The sequence below is a fragment of the Symphalangus syndactylus genome, chromosome 19 (genome assembly GCF_028878055.3).
Source record: "Symphalangus syndactylus isolate Jambi chromosome 19, NHGRI_mSymSyn1-v2.1_pri, whole genome shotgun sequence".
Lineage (NCBI taxonomy): Eukaryota > Metazoa > Chordata > Mammalia > Primates > Hylobatidae > Symphalangus > Symphalangus syndactylus.
The window spans coordinates 81316237-81329535 of record NC_072434.2 but is presented as its reverse complement, the minus strand read 5'-3'; the positions used below and the strand labels follow the sequence as shown (position 1 = coordinate 81329535).

At 41.1% G+C, this 13299-nt stretch overlaps 1 protein-coding gene across 7 annotated transcripts in view; it reads right to left on the bottom strand.

Moving 5' to 3' along the window:
* MTR (5-methyltetrahydrofolate-homocysteine methyltransferase) overlaps positions 1-13299 on the bottom strand; it is a 138130-nt gene that overhangs the window by 48559 nt on the left and 76272 nt on the right. For 6 of the 7 annotated variants that reach the window (XR_010114832.1, XR_010114831.1, XR_010114830.1 and 3 more), the window contains 3 exons: positions 9446-9513; positions 8417-8537; positions 2142-2223 (listed from right to left, as the gene is read on the bottom strand). Coding sequence is in view for 4 of the 7 variants with exons in the window: in XM_055233441.2 (XP_055089416.1) it covers positions 2142-2223; positions 8417-8537; positions 9446-9513 (271 nt within the window). In the remaining 3 variants the exon portion in view is untranslated. The remainder of the gene's footprint in view (positions 1-2141; positions 2224-8416; positions 8538-9445; positions 9514-13299) is intronic. The other variant, XM_055233443.2, reaches the window with a different exon arrangement.

The window sequence follows — 13299 nt, the reverse complement described above, 5'->3', positions numbered from 1 at the left end:
CAGTTAGATCAAAGGGGCCTGAGCCAAGGAGCCCACAACCAACTGAAACAAATTATACCACTGGCTCCTGAAGTGTCACTAGCAGTTACCCACATGATTTATCACCTGACTTATGTTTCAGTAATTTCAAAATGTGGTCGTTTCTTTGTACATGGGAGGAGCTAACCACTGCTGGCTGCGTGGCTGGCCCAAACTGGAAAGAGCACAAACACCCACTCCTCATTCCCTGCCTGGCTTTCAGCAAGGCCCCCACTGCTCTAGCTCTTCAAGACGGTGAAGGAGGCTGGGCGCAGTGGCTCATGCCTGTAATCCCAGCACTTTGGGAGGCCAAGGCGGGTGGATCACTTGAGGTCAGGAGTTCAAGACCAGCCTGGCCAACATGGTGAAACCCCATCTCCATTAAAAATACAAAAAAATTAGCCAGGAGTGGTGGCATACACCTGTAATCCCAGCTACTTGCGAGGCTGAGGCAGGAGAATTGCTTGAACCTGGGAGGCATAGGTTGCAGTGAGCCGAGATCACACCACTGCACTCCAGCCTGGGCAACAGAGCAACACTCGGTCTAAAAAAAAAAAAAAAAAAAAAAGTGAAGGAGCTTGTCCTCCAAACATGGAATCAAAGGGCTGATTCTTTCCACTGCCTGTAGAGGAAAGGTTGGCACTGTGCAACTAAATGAATCCAAAAGTCTTGCCTCTGAATGGAAACTATTCAAGGCTATGCATCAGTGTTTGAAAATAATGACAAGTGTTAAAAAGAGGCCCACAGCACTCAGCCATGGACCTGACATAAGCTCCTATGGAGCACAATCCAAGAATAAGAAACAAAAATTGTTTTACAATTGAGCTGTAGAAATATAGCTTATTTGCATATTTGTCTACATCAATGGCAAATAAAAAATTGCAATTTTATGATCCCAGACTGAGTTAATTTTATCCTTTTTAATAAAGGAGAATTGTTAAATATTAATGGGAAACAAGTTTAATTTAACATAGAGTAATATAACCTGCATTCAAATCCCACACCTGCCACTTGGCAGACGTGTGGTCTCAGCAGAGTTCCTAATCTCTTTATTCTTCTGTCTCCTGATCTCTAAAATGGGGACAATAAAAATACCTACCTCGTGAGGTTAGCCTGAGGATTAAATAAAATCCATGTAAAGCACTTAAGCTCAGTACCTGGCACACTACACATTTTCAATAATGCAATAATGTTAGTGATTATTATAAACTTTCATGTAAATAAATTCACAGATCTGAAATAATTTCCTTGGAAGATAGCTCAGGAAATGTGGTCACCCTAGTCCAGGTCGCACGGCATCACTGGAAGTCTCGCAGATCACCAGGCCACCTCAGTAACCTTCCTCGCCTGCACAATGTGAAGGCTAGGCTAGATCTGTGGTTCTCAAACTGTGCTCTTTTGATGAACACTAGGAGCGGGATGTGATGGTAAGTGATGTCTTACCTGAAAATTCTGCCACATTGAATTTCCAGGTAAGACATCACTTAACAGACAAAGATTCCGTGGCTGAAATCAATTTGGAAACCCCTGGACCACACTGCCTCTCGGGTGCACCCCAGCTGTGATACCCCATTATTCAGTGAAAACAATGAAACCTATAACAAGATAGAATGTCAGGCTTCACTGAAAGACAAAAGCAGGATGTGGGCGAATTGTTTATGATGTTCACAGAGAAGCAGAAACCACTGTTCGGGGTTTTAAATATCTAGTAGATGTTTTTCTGTCTTTGGGTAGGGTCAACCAGGACACTTTCAAGTTTGTTTTTCTATCTGGAAAAAGATCATTTAAAAATCCAACATTCCTTTTAGACAGTCAAGCAAATATCTATTCATGCTTGTGAGTGGGTGAAATCTTTGGTTGGTGTCCAGGTCAAAGGTCTTGGTGCCAGGCCATCTACCTGTCTGCTGCTCAGTTCTGTAATTGTCTTTGAAAGTACAGGACATGGTCACCTGGACCTCCTTCCAGCAACGCAGTCACTGCAGAGGCACACCATAAGCCTCAGGCTGCTCTTTGACCTTTATTTAGTAGAACTGAATAAAAATGAATAGATCTTAAGTTATACCCTTACTTGTAATGCACTCTTTCCAACACATCTGGAATAAAATGTAAGGTCACCCACTTACCACCACCACACTCTTGGACGCGTCCAGGACATGGATTACAGGTGCACTGTATCTCGGAGCTATTTTAACTGCTGTGTGGGTTCTAAAAAGAAGGGTCAGAAAGAAAATATATCCATCAGCACTGACAGTTCCTATACAACTCTTGTTCAGAGCCATTAGAGATAATGTATTTCTACAGTGCTTTCCAGAGAAACATTTCAAGGTGCTTACCTACAAATACTGAACTTCAAATTTCCCTTGTAAAACATGAATGACTTTTTCCCTACCCTAAGATGGGAAACCTAGCCCAGGCTCTGCAGAAGTCTGTGGCAAAAATGAGAAAGACCTTGTCCTCAGCTCCGTTAACAAGGGACTGAGCCCGTGCATGACCTGGTGCTCATTAGCAGTCTGCGTGACTTAAGGGAAGTAACCAGGCCCAAGAAATCACACTGCTGTCGTCAAGGTCAGGTTGAGTTCCCTCCTCCAAATGAGCTGGAATAGTAGCCAGGGCCCCTAAGGAACCGGGAACCAGGCAGAGGACACAGGACATGGCTGTCTAGCAGCTGCTCCCCTATTCATGGGAGATATCAACACTCCTCGGCCCCAATCCCACCTTGTACTTGCAGTATGGAACCCCAAACCCGAAATTCAACACAAAATAATACAGAGAGGCAAAAGCAAGAAAAATACTTTATTTTATTTATTTATTTATTTATTTTTTGAGATGGAGTCTTACTCTGTCACCCAGGCTGGAGTGCAGTGGTGCAATCTCGGCTCACCGCAAGCTCCGCCTCCCGGGTTCACACCATTCTCCTGCCTCAGCCTCCCAAATAGCTGGGACTACAGGTGCCTGCCACCATGCCCAGCTAATTTTTTTCTTTTTTTTTTTTTTAGTAGAGATGGGGTTTCACTGTGTTAGCCAGGATGGTCTCGATCTCCTGACCTCGTGATCCGCCCACCTCGGCTTCCCAAAGTGCTGGGATTACAGGCGTGAGCCACTGTGCCTGGTCAGTATTTTACTTTTAATATTTAAGACTGGTTCAGCCCCACATCCCTATTACCAAACTTGAAAATGTTGGTATTAGGAAGAAAGGCCCTTTCATTCTCAAAACTGCCTAATTAACAGAAGTGAAAAACAAACTGCCCCGTGATGACTGGATGTTTATAGCAATAGGATAGGCTACACATCTGCTATTTCACGATAGAACATAACGAATTAAAGTGAAAACTGAAAACGTGTACACCCTCCCTTACAGTGGTTAATCCAGAACCCCTGGAGAGGGAGAAGAAGTGTGTTCTGGCCACATCCCACCTTTAGAAGGGCGGCCAGCAGCAGTCCCCACGGGATGGGCAGTGCTTTCTGCCTTTTCTCCTCTCTGCTCCTCCCCAGAAGTAGCAGTACTCTTCCTCAAGTGCTTTCATATTCTTCCCCCTCAACAAAAACGTATGTTTGGAATATTATCTAGAATATGCTATTATATGAGAAAGAAACAAAGTAGCAGAACACTATATTTAATGCAATTGTATTTTTAAGAAACACCACCCTCAAGCTTTTCCAAACAACCAACCAATCCTATATCTAAGTTTCTATATATTTAGAAAAAAAAACAGGGAGATTACACATCAAAGTGTCCACGCTGGTTATGGGGGTTAGAGGTGAGGCTGAAGGTGGGAAGAGAGAGATTCAACTGTACTTTACATTCCTCTGAATTGTTTGGTCTAGTAAATGTGGATCATTTGGTCTAGTAAACGTGGATCATTGAGGTAATTCTTAAAAAGCAAGAGACTATTATAGGTGTAATATATGCATGAGTGTGTTTTTAACAGGCTTCTCAAGGAAGGCTCTAAAAACTCATAAGACAGACAAAACCAGTAACACTTCACCTGTTCCATCTTCCTAACAGCATGTCCACTTGTAAACAGGAAGCAAAGGACTACAAAGCCTTAGGCTATGAGAACTGAGCTGGAAGATGGGCATTTGGGCATAAGCCAGTGAGTCAAGAGCCATCTTTTGGAATGGGAAGGCTGGGGTACAGAGTGGTAGGGAGGCCAGACCATGACCCCGGGGGCAGATTAATGTACTCCATGGCCTCCTGAGACCCTCCTGTTTCATGCCCAGTGTGTGCTCAGGGACCAAAGACCCCAAATCTATTTAAATCAATCTCTCCAAATATTGATTCATCCACTAGACTAAGCTTGTCCAACATGCAGCCCAGGACAGCTTTGAATGCGGCCCAATACAAATTCGTAAACTTACTTAAAACATTACGAGATTTTGTACAGTTGCTGTTTTTTTTTTTTTTCCAGTTCATTAGCTATCGTTAGTGTTAGTGTATTTTATGTGTGGTCTGAAACAATTCTTCTTCCAGTGTGGCCGGGGAAACCAAAAGACTGGACACTCCTGCACTAGACAGCCTTAACCTTCATTTCAAGTGTCTTGGGGGTACAGTTCCAGTTCTACTCCTGCTACTGATGTCTGGAAAAGCCATAGGGTTATCTTCCCTCAGCGATGTTTTGAGCTAATGAGCTACTGCTAAGTCCTCCACTGGTTTGTAGGAAACAATAGGGGTTCTTAGATGCGCTTCTGAGACATTTCAACTCCTGAATGCTTTCTAGCAAAGGTGGCTCTCCTAGGAGATGATTTACTTATTTGGATGCAAAAGGCATTAACCATATATGAAGAGACTGATAAATCAGACTTTATAAAAATTAAGACTTTTGTTATCCAAAGACAGCACTAAGATAGCAAAAGGCAAGCCAGATTGAAAAAAATCTATTTGCAACATATGTATTTCTGATAAAGGGCTTTTAACCACTATAAATTAAAGAATGTGGGCCGGGCGTGGTGGCTCACGCCTGTAATCCCAGCACTTTGGGAGGCCGAGGAGGGCGGATCACGAGGTCAGGAGATCGAGACCACGGTGAAACCCCGTCTCTACTAAAAATACAAAAAATTAGCCGGGCGTGTTGGCGGGCGCCTGTAGTCCCAGCTACTCGGAGAGGCTGAGGCAGGAGAATGGCGTGAACCCGGGAGGCGGAGCTTGCAGTGAGCCGAGACTGCGCCACTGCACTCCAGCCTGGGCGACAGAGCGAGACTCCGTCTCAAAAAAAAAAAAAAAAAAAAAAAAAAAAAGAATATGTACAAACCGATAAGAATAAAGCAGAATACCCAATTTTTAAAAAGACTTAAAAATCATATCCAAATGGTCAATATGTAAATGAAAAGGTGTTCAACATCATTACTCAGCAGAGAAATGCAAACGAAAACCATAGCAAGGTATTACTACACCCATGACAAGGGATAACATTGAAAAGGATGTGGAATAACTGCAACTTTCACAATTGCTTGTGGGAGTGTAAATTGCTACAATTTGGAAAACTATGTGGCAATAGCTAATGAAGATGATCATAGGCATATCCTATGATCTGGCGATTCTGCTTCTAGGCAGAAATACACATACATGTGCACCAAAATTCATAAGCATAAGTGTTCATAGCAGCATTGTTTATGATAGCCTCAAAGTGGAAAACCTCAAATGTCCATCAACAGTAGCAAGAGTAAATAAGTCACAGCACATTATACAATGGAATACTACATTGAAAAAAAAACAACAAAAAGCCAAACAACTATTGTAACAAGGCTGATGTGGGGCAAAAGAAGCTGGACACAGGAGAGCACATACAATATGACTCCACTTATATAAAGTTGGAATGCAGGCAAAACCAAACCAACGTATGGTGACAGAAGAAAGAACAGTGGTTCCTTTTGTTGGAAAGGATGACTGGGTGGAGGAGCTGGTGGGGTTCCTAGGCTGCCATTAGTGTTCTATTTCTTGATCTGGAGGTGGTTACATGGGTGGGTTCCCTTTTGTAAAAACTTGTCAAGTTGTACATCTATATCATTTGTGTACTTTTCTGTATAACTGCTAAACTTCTGTAAAAGCACTTACTTAAATAAGAGAGCTTGATAAAGCAAGACTTCAGATCGCAGACCTCATCCACTGTCACTAATTAGAATGGAGTCAGAACTGGGAAATTCTCCAGTGAAGTGCTTGGAGGTTGCGTGGGAATCTGTTTTCCAAAGGCTGTTCCAGCAGCACAGTGTAGAAGGGAATGGTTCCCGGGAAGCAGTGCTACCTACTAGCTCTTATTTTCCGAGTAATTTCCCAGAAACTGCAACGGGCATGGAAGAGAAGAGAACCAGAAGAGGCAGGGCTCATAGAGAAACAAAGCACTGGAGAGTTGAAAGAAATCTTAGGTGGTCGGTGGACCCAGCTTTCTACCTTCAGGCCAAACACATTTACAGTTTCCCAGACAACGAGAATAGATATTTCGCAGTAACTGAAGAGATGTTGGTGATTTCCTATCTCGTTAATTCTAATTTGATATATCAGGTTATAACTGCGAAGAAATCATTAACAAGCTAATTTTGCCAATAATGTATCTTGAGAGGCTAGTCGCGTTGCTTCTCAATGTTTTTTTTTCTTTAATCTGGTAGCTTTTACATGGTAAACGATAGAATGGACTATTTGGTAAAGTTCCAATTTGCACAAGAAGCAAATTTCTGAGTGTCGTGTCCCACCATATAAAAAGATTTTTTTTTTTGAAGCCAGCATCATATTTACATAACATGTAATGTATTTTAATTATGTTCCTTTAAATACGTACTTATTCTACTTCACAGTTGACATTAAAGTCTTTCATTTTGACAACAGTCCATAGGTCCTCTTACCATTCTCTTCACTAGGCCTGCCATTAATTACCCAAGCCCATGCTCATCAAAACTCATTATTAATGGGTGGCCATATCCCTTGAGACCAAGTCTGCCACATTTCCTGGTACATAAGTCCTTTGTGGAAAAACAAACCCTGTTTTCTAATGTTAAGCAACGATAGTCAAACCATGGAATCCTTCAAGTATGATGAACAGCTAATGGGTAAAAGACACATAATACTGTTTCTACTTATGAAGATGACTCATTCAAATTTTAAATGGTATGATGGTTAATTTCATGTATAAACTTGGCTAGGCCATGATATATACTTTTTGGTTAACCACAACCTAAATGTTACTGTGACAGTATTTTTTTTAGATGTGATTAACATTTATCAGTAGACCTAGAGTAAAGCACATTATCCTCCACTATGTAGGTGGGCCTCATCCAGTCAGCTGAAGACCTTTAAGAGACAAGACAAGGAGTCCCTTATTCACTCCCCAGCCCTACAAGGAAGAAGAAATTCCACCTCTAGACTGTCTTTACACTCAAAAAATCAACTTACCTGTGTCTCCAGCCTGCAGATTTCAGACTTGCCAGCCTCCACAATCACAGGAGTTAATTATTTAAAATAAATCTCTTTCTCTCTCTATATATAAACATATCCTATTGATTCTGTTCCTCTGAACAACCCTATACAAATTGGCTAAAAGTACAGTTGTTTCTAGTGCAAAAGGAACACTTTTCTTTTGCATACCTATAACCAGACCTTTATTGTATACCTATAACCAGACCTTTATTGTATTTCTGCATCATAAAAATAAACTAGATGCTATGGGACCATTGTGTTCAATGCTCCAGTATGATAACGCTCCCTGAGAAAGTGAACTGTACGTGGCATAAAAAGTCTAGTACCCACAGTTAACGTAGCACTTACCACATATCACTATGATCATGATCCCAGGAAAAATCTGGTAAACTGAATAATTATCATGTGAACAAATTTGAACTTTCTCATCTTTACATTTTATACCTCTTTATGTTGTTAACCCAAAGGTTCCCACAAAGCTCCCCTTTCAGGAACTCCCCAAAGTGACCATTTAGTTCCTTCTTGCTAGATGGGCTTTCTGTCTCCAAACTACTACAAGGTTAGAGTTCCTTCAGAGGAACCTGTAATCATTCAATCAGACACCTGCTTCAAGACAGAGTGGGCAAAAGTTCAAGTAATGATTTTGTGCCAAAAAACACAGCTTCTCCCCTCGGTGTAATTTCACGAGAAGAGTTCATTATAATTCTCAGGAACTGAATCGGAAGTGAGAGTGTTAAGAAAAAGATTATTGAAAGCCAAAGAAATCCAAGAAAAAGCAACGAATAGGAATCACCAAAAAGTTTTCTATAGCATGCTCTGAAAGTATTCTGGCTCTCACCCAGGTGAACACCAGAAAATTTTTGTGTTTATACAACAAAAAGTCAATGTACTAAACATAAGGGAAAATCCAAAACAACACAGGTTTACCACTGTTTTAAACACTGGCATATAAGAAAATTTGAAGTGAGGACGAAGCTCATTAGTATAACTTACTTTGAAGTGGTTGCTCCTCCAATCAACAATGGAATCTTTATAGCTAATCTCTCCATTTCCTTGGCAACAAAAATCATTTCATCCAGGGAAGGAGTGATGAGTCCTGAGAGGCCAATTATATCTATTTTTTTTTTTAAAAAAAAAAAGGACAAGAAGGACAGTGAGGAGGATGAAAGAAAAAGGAAAAGGATGAAGATCCATTTAAAAAACTTTGTAACGAAGACCAAAAGACCTAACATGAATTCCCAATTCCTAATTCTTTTTTTTTTTTTTTTGAGAGGGAGTCTCATTCTGTTGCCCAGGTTGGAGTGTAGTGGCGCGATCTCAGCTCACTGCAACCTTTGCCTCCTGGGTTCAAGCGATTCTCCTGCCTCAGCCTCCTGAGTAGCTGGGATTACAGGTGCCCACCACCAAGCTTGGCTAATTTTTGTATTTTTAGTAGAGACAGGGTTTCACCATGTTGGCCAGGCTGGTCTCAAACTTTTGACCTCAAGTGATCCATCTGCCTCAGCCTCCCAAAATGCTGGGATTACAGGTGTGAGCCACCGCGCCCATCCCTAGTTTCTAATTCTAAGACATCTTTCCTGACTGGGGAATTTCGATTTATTGTTTGCTTTTGGTAGTAGATAAGATTTATAACTTAAGGTTGCAATAATTACTTGCCATAGTTTTAGGAAGCCATGCAATAGAAGGTATATTTAGCTCATGATTTCCCAGACTTGAATATATCACAGTGTGAGAAGAAATATAAAAATGACTACACACAGAAAAAAAAACCTAATACAACTGTTCTAAGAAGTCTGTCCCCATTCCCCATCTCCAGCACTCGGTTCCATGGTTACTCACTCTCCTCTCTCAACCCCATTAGAAATGGCAATGAAAGCAATCTGGTGCAGGAGCTGGCACTTGACTCTATGTCCCACAGAACCCTCATGGGGCATCACTATTCACTGACAGACAACTAGGGAAATGACAGACACCTGGGGATATGACATTTAGAGAAATGCCCAAAGTACAGTTGCACAGTACCTGCTTTGTGGTCAAGAGCAGCTTTCAGTATCTTATCACATGGAGTCATGACTCCTAAATCAATAACTCTGAGGCACAGAAATGAGACATGAGAAAATTAATGAAAGCCCATTAGAGACAAAACTGAAATGAACATTTTTATTTCAACCATTAAATATTGCTCTAATGCAAACAAGAATCAAGTTGAAATGCTCGCTAAATACTGAGGATTACCACCACAACTACCATTTATTCAGTACTTACTACATATACGCCAGGCACTATGCTAAGCTTGCTTTTAAGCAGCTTTACTGACTCATCATTCACATACCATACAATTCACCCATTTCAAGTGTGCAATTCAATGGTTTCTGGTATTTTTTTTTAATTGTGGTGAAATACACATAATATACACTTTTCCATTTTAACCATTTTTCTTTTTTTTTTTTTTTTTATTATACTTTAGGTTTTAGGGTACATGTGCACAACGTGCAGGTTTGTTACATATGTATCCATGTGCCACGTTGTTTTCCTGCACCCATTAACTCGTCATTTAGCATTAGGTATATCTCCTAATGCTGTCCCTCCCCCCTCCCCCAACCCCACAACAGTCCCCGGAGTGTGATGTTCCCCTTCCTGTGTCCATGAGTTCTCATTGTTCAATTCCCACCTATGAGTGAGAACATGCGGTGTTTGGTTTTTTGTCCTTGCGATAGTTTACTGAGAATGATGTTTTCCAGTTTCATCCATGTCCCTACAAAGGACACAAACTCATCATTTTTTATGGCTGCATAGTATTCCATGGTGTATATGTGCCACATTTTCTTAATCCAGTCTATCGTTGTTGGACATTTGGGTTGGTTCCAACTCTTTGCTATTGTGAAGAGTGCCACAATAAACATACGTGTGCATATGTCTTTATAGCAGCATGATTTATAGTCCTTTGGGTATATACCCAGTAATGGGATGGCTGGGTCAAATGGTATTTCTAGTTCTAGATCCCTGAGGAATCGCCACACTGACTCCCTTAGTTTAACCATTTTTCAATGTACAATCCAGTAGCATGAATTTCAGTTACAATGTTGAGCAACCATCACCACTATTTACGTCCAAACTTACTTTATCACCCAGAGCAGAAACATTGTAACCATTTAGCAATAACTACCCCTTGTTCTCTCCCACCCTCTCCACTCCATCCCCTGGTAACCTCTACTTTCTTTCTCTATGAATTTACCTTATCTAGATATTTCGCATAAGTAGAATAATACAGTATTCATCCTTTTGTGTTTGGCTAAACTTCACTTAGCACAGTGCCTGCAAAGTCCAACCATGTTTTGAGGCATGTCAGAAGTTCAGTCTTTTTTAAGGCCAAAAAATATTCCACTGTATGGAGATAACACGTTTTGCTTATCCATTCATCTGTTGAAAGACACTGTGCTCAGCTTTTTGCATAAGCAATCTCTTTTGCTGTTGTTTTTGGGACAGGGTCTCATTCTGTCACCCAGGCTGGAGTGCAGTGGCATGATTATGGCTCACTGCAGCCTCGACCTCCTGTCTCAGCCTCCAGAGTAGCTGGGACCACAGACATGCCCCACTAAACCCAGTTAATTTTTAAAGTTTTTGTAGATAGGGTTTCCCTATGTTGCCCAGACTGGTCTCAAACTCCCGGGCTCAAGTGATCCTCCGACCTCGGCATCCCAAAGTGCTAGGAATATAGGCTTGAGCCACAGTGCCCGGCCTGCATAAATGATCTCATTTAACCCTCATAATAACTCTATAATGAAAGCACTACTATGGGTCTCATTTTAATGAGAAGGGGCCCAGAGAAATTAAGCAATATGTCTAGTCACACAACTAATTAGAGGCAGAGTTGGGATCTGAATTAGTATCTCACTCCAAAATCCATTATCTTATCCATTTAGGCCAATAAAAAGGGCTAGGGAAGTTCCTCAATAAATACCTGTTGAACTTGGAAGCCAGTGGGGAAGATCATGAAAAAGAGGTCAGGTCCTGCACATGAAGAGCTGTCAAGGAACTCTTGATTAGTTAAGGCAAGAAAAAGAGGGAGAATGATTCAGGGTGCAGGTCACCGAGGGCAAGAGGGCAAGACTGAAAGGAAAGGCAGACTCTAGATGGGCACACAGGAGAACAGGCACTGGGGCAGAGGAAGCCTGGAGCACACTCTCAGAGAACAGAACAGTGCCAGACAAATTTCAATTCATGGAGGAGAGAGCTTCCTGGAACTCAGAGGAAACAGGAGTGTCTGCCCTGGAAAATGTTCTAGGAATTACTTCTATTTTAGATTTACAGAGTACCTTAATGTCATTTTGATAATCTTCTTCTATTTGTTAAAAGATGTTGAAAAACTTATGGCATGCATTTTTACTTATTTTATTACATCAACAATTCTTAAAATTAAATAGGCAAAAACGTTTAAATAACAAGAACAAAAAAGAATGCTTAAGACTACAACATGACACACTGGCTGGTAACAATAGGTGCTGAACGCTGGGGCAGGAAGGGGACTGGCTTCTCACTATATGCCCTTTCATACCACTGGATTTTTAGCTTGTACTCATATTACTTTTTAAAAAAGAGTTAAAAAAAAAAAAAAACTATGACATATGGAATCTTCAGTAAAAAGTAAGACAACTTCAAATCAATGGTAAGTATATTCAGCTTTGTTGGCACTAACCCGGTAGCAAATGCACGCTGGAGGTGTTAATGATGTATAACCACTGCAGGTTATAGCAGGAGTGAGATGGTACCACACGCCTTTTTTTTTTTTTTTTTTTTTTTTTTTAACATATTGAAGAAAGTCTAGTACCTGGATCTTTTGTTAAACAATGACTAAGCACAGACTGTCACATATAAAACTAGGAAAAACAGCATACTGCTTTTAAATCAAGACAAAAAGGCATCATTTCAAAGCTGATTTTTTTTAACATTGTATATGTTTTAAAATTCAACTAAAACTCATCAGTATGATGGCAAGAATCATCTTGCTGTCACTGCTTTTTCTTGTTTCAGCAGTGTTTCTCTCAGGAACATCTTATGTGGATGCTTGCCATGTTTAAGGAAGAGTAAGGAGATTGTTGTGGCTGGAACAGAAATGGAGAAGGGTAGAGTTGTGGGTGATAAGTTCAGAGGAGGAGGAAAAGGCCAGAGCCTGTGTAGACTTTGCATCAGAATCACCAGGGGAGCCTTCTCAAAATCAAACAACCTGAAGCTTGGACTCCATTTTCCAGAGAGTGTGATTTAACTGGCCAGGGGTGGGGTTCGGGAAGCTTCCAGATTATACCCACTACACAAGGGCCTTGCAGACCACTACAAGGGCTCTGAGTTTTACTGAGTGAGGAGAGAAATCACTGGAGGGTTTGAACAGTGGAGTAAGAAATCTGACTTAGATTTAACAGATTTACTTTGGACTGAAACAAGTCCAGGGGTAGAGAAGCAGAGACTGGTTAGGCTGCTGCAAAAATCCAGACAAGAAGCAGTATAGGTGGAGAGAAGTGGTCAGATCCTGGAAATACTGTGAGAGGAGAACTGATGGGTTACATGTGGGTTATCCGACGAGAGGATGACGCAAGAATTTCGGTTCGAGCAGCAAGAAAAATGAAGTTGCTATTTCTTGAAATAGTGGAGAGTTGGGGAGGTGTTCACAAAATGGTGGCAATTAGTTCAGTTTTCAAAATATTAAATTTGAGATTTCTTTAGATATCCAAATGGAGCTGTCAGGGAGTCCACGGGATATGTAAGTCTAAAGTCTGGGGGAGAGATCCACAGTGGAGATACAATTTGGGACTTGTCAGTACATCAGATGATACTGAAGTCACAAAACGAATGAGACAACTTCAGCCCACCCCAGGCCTTGT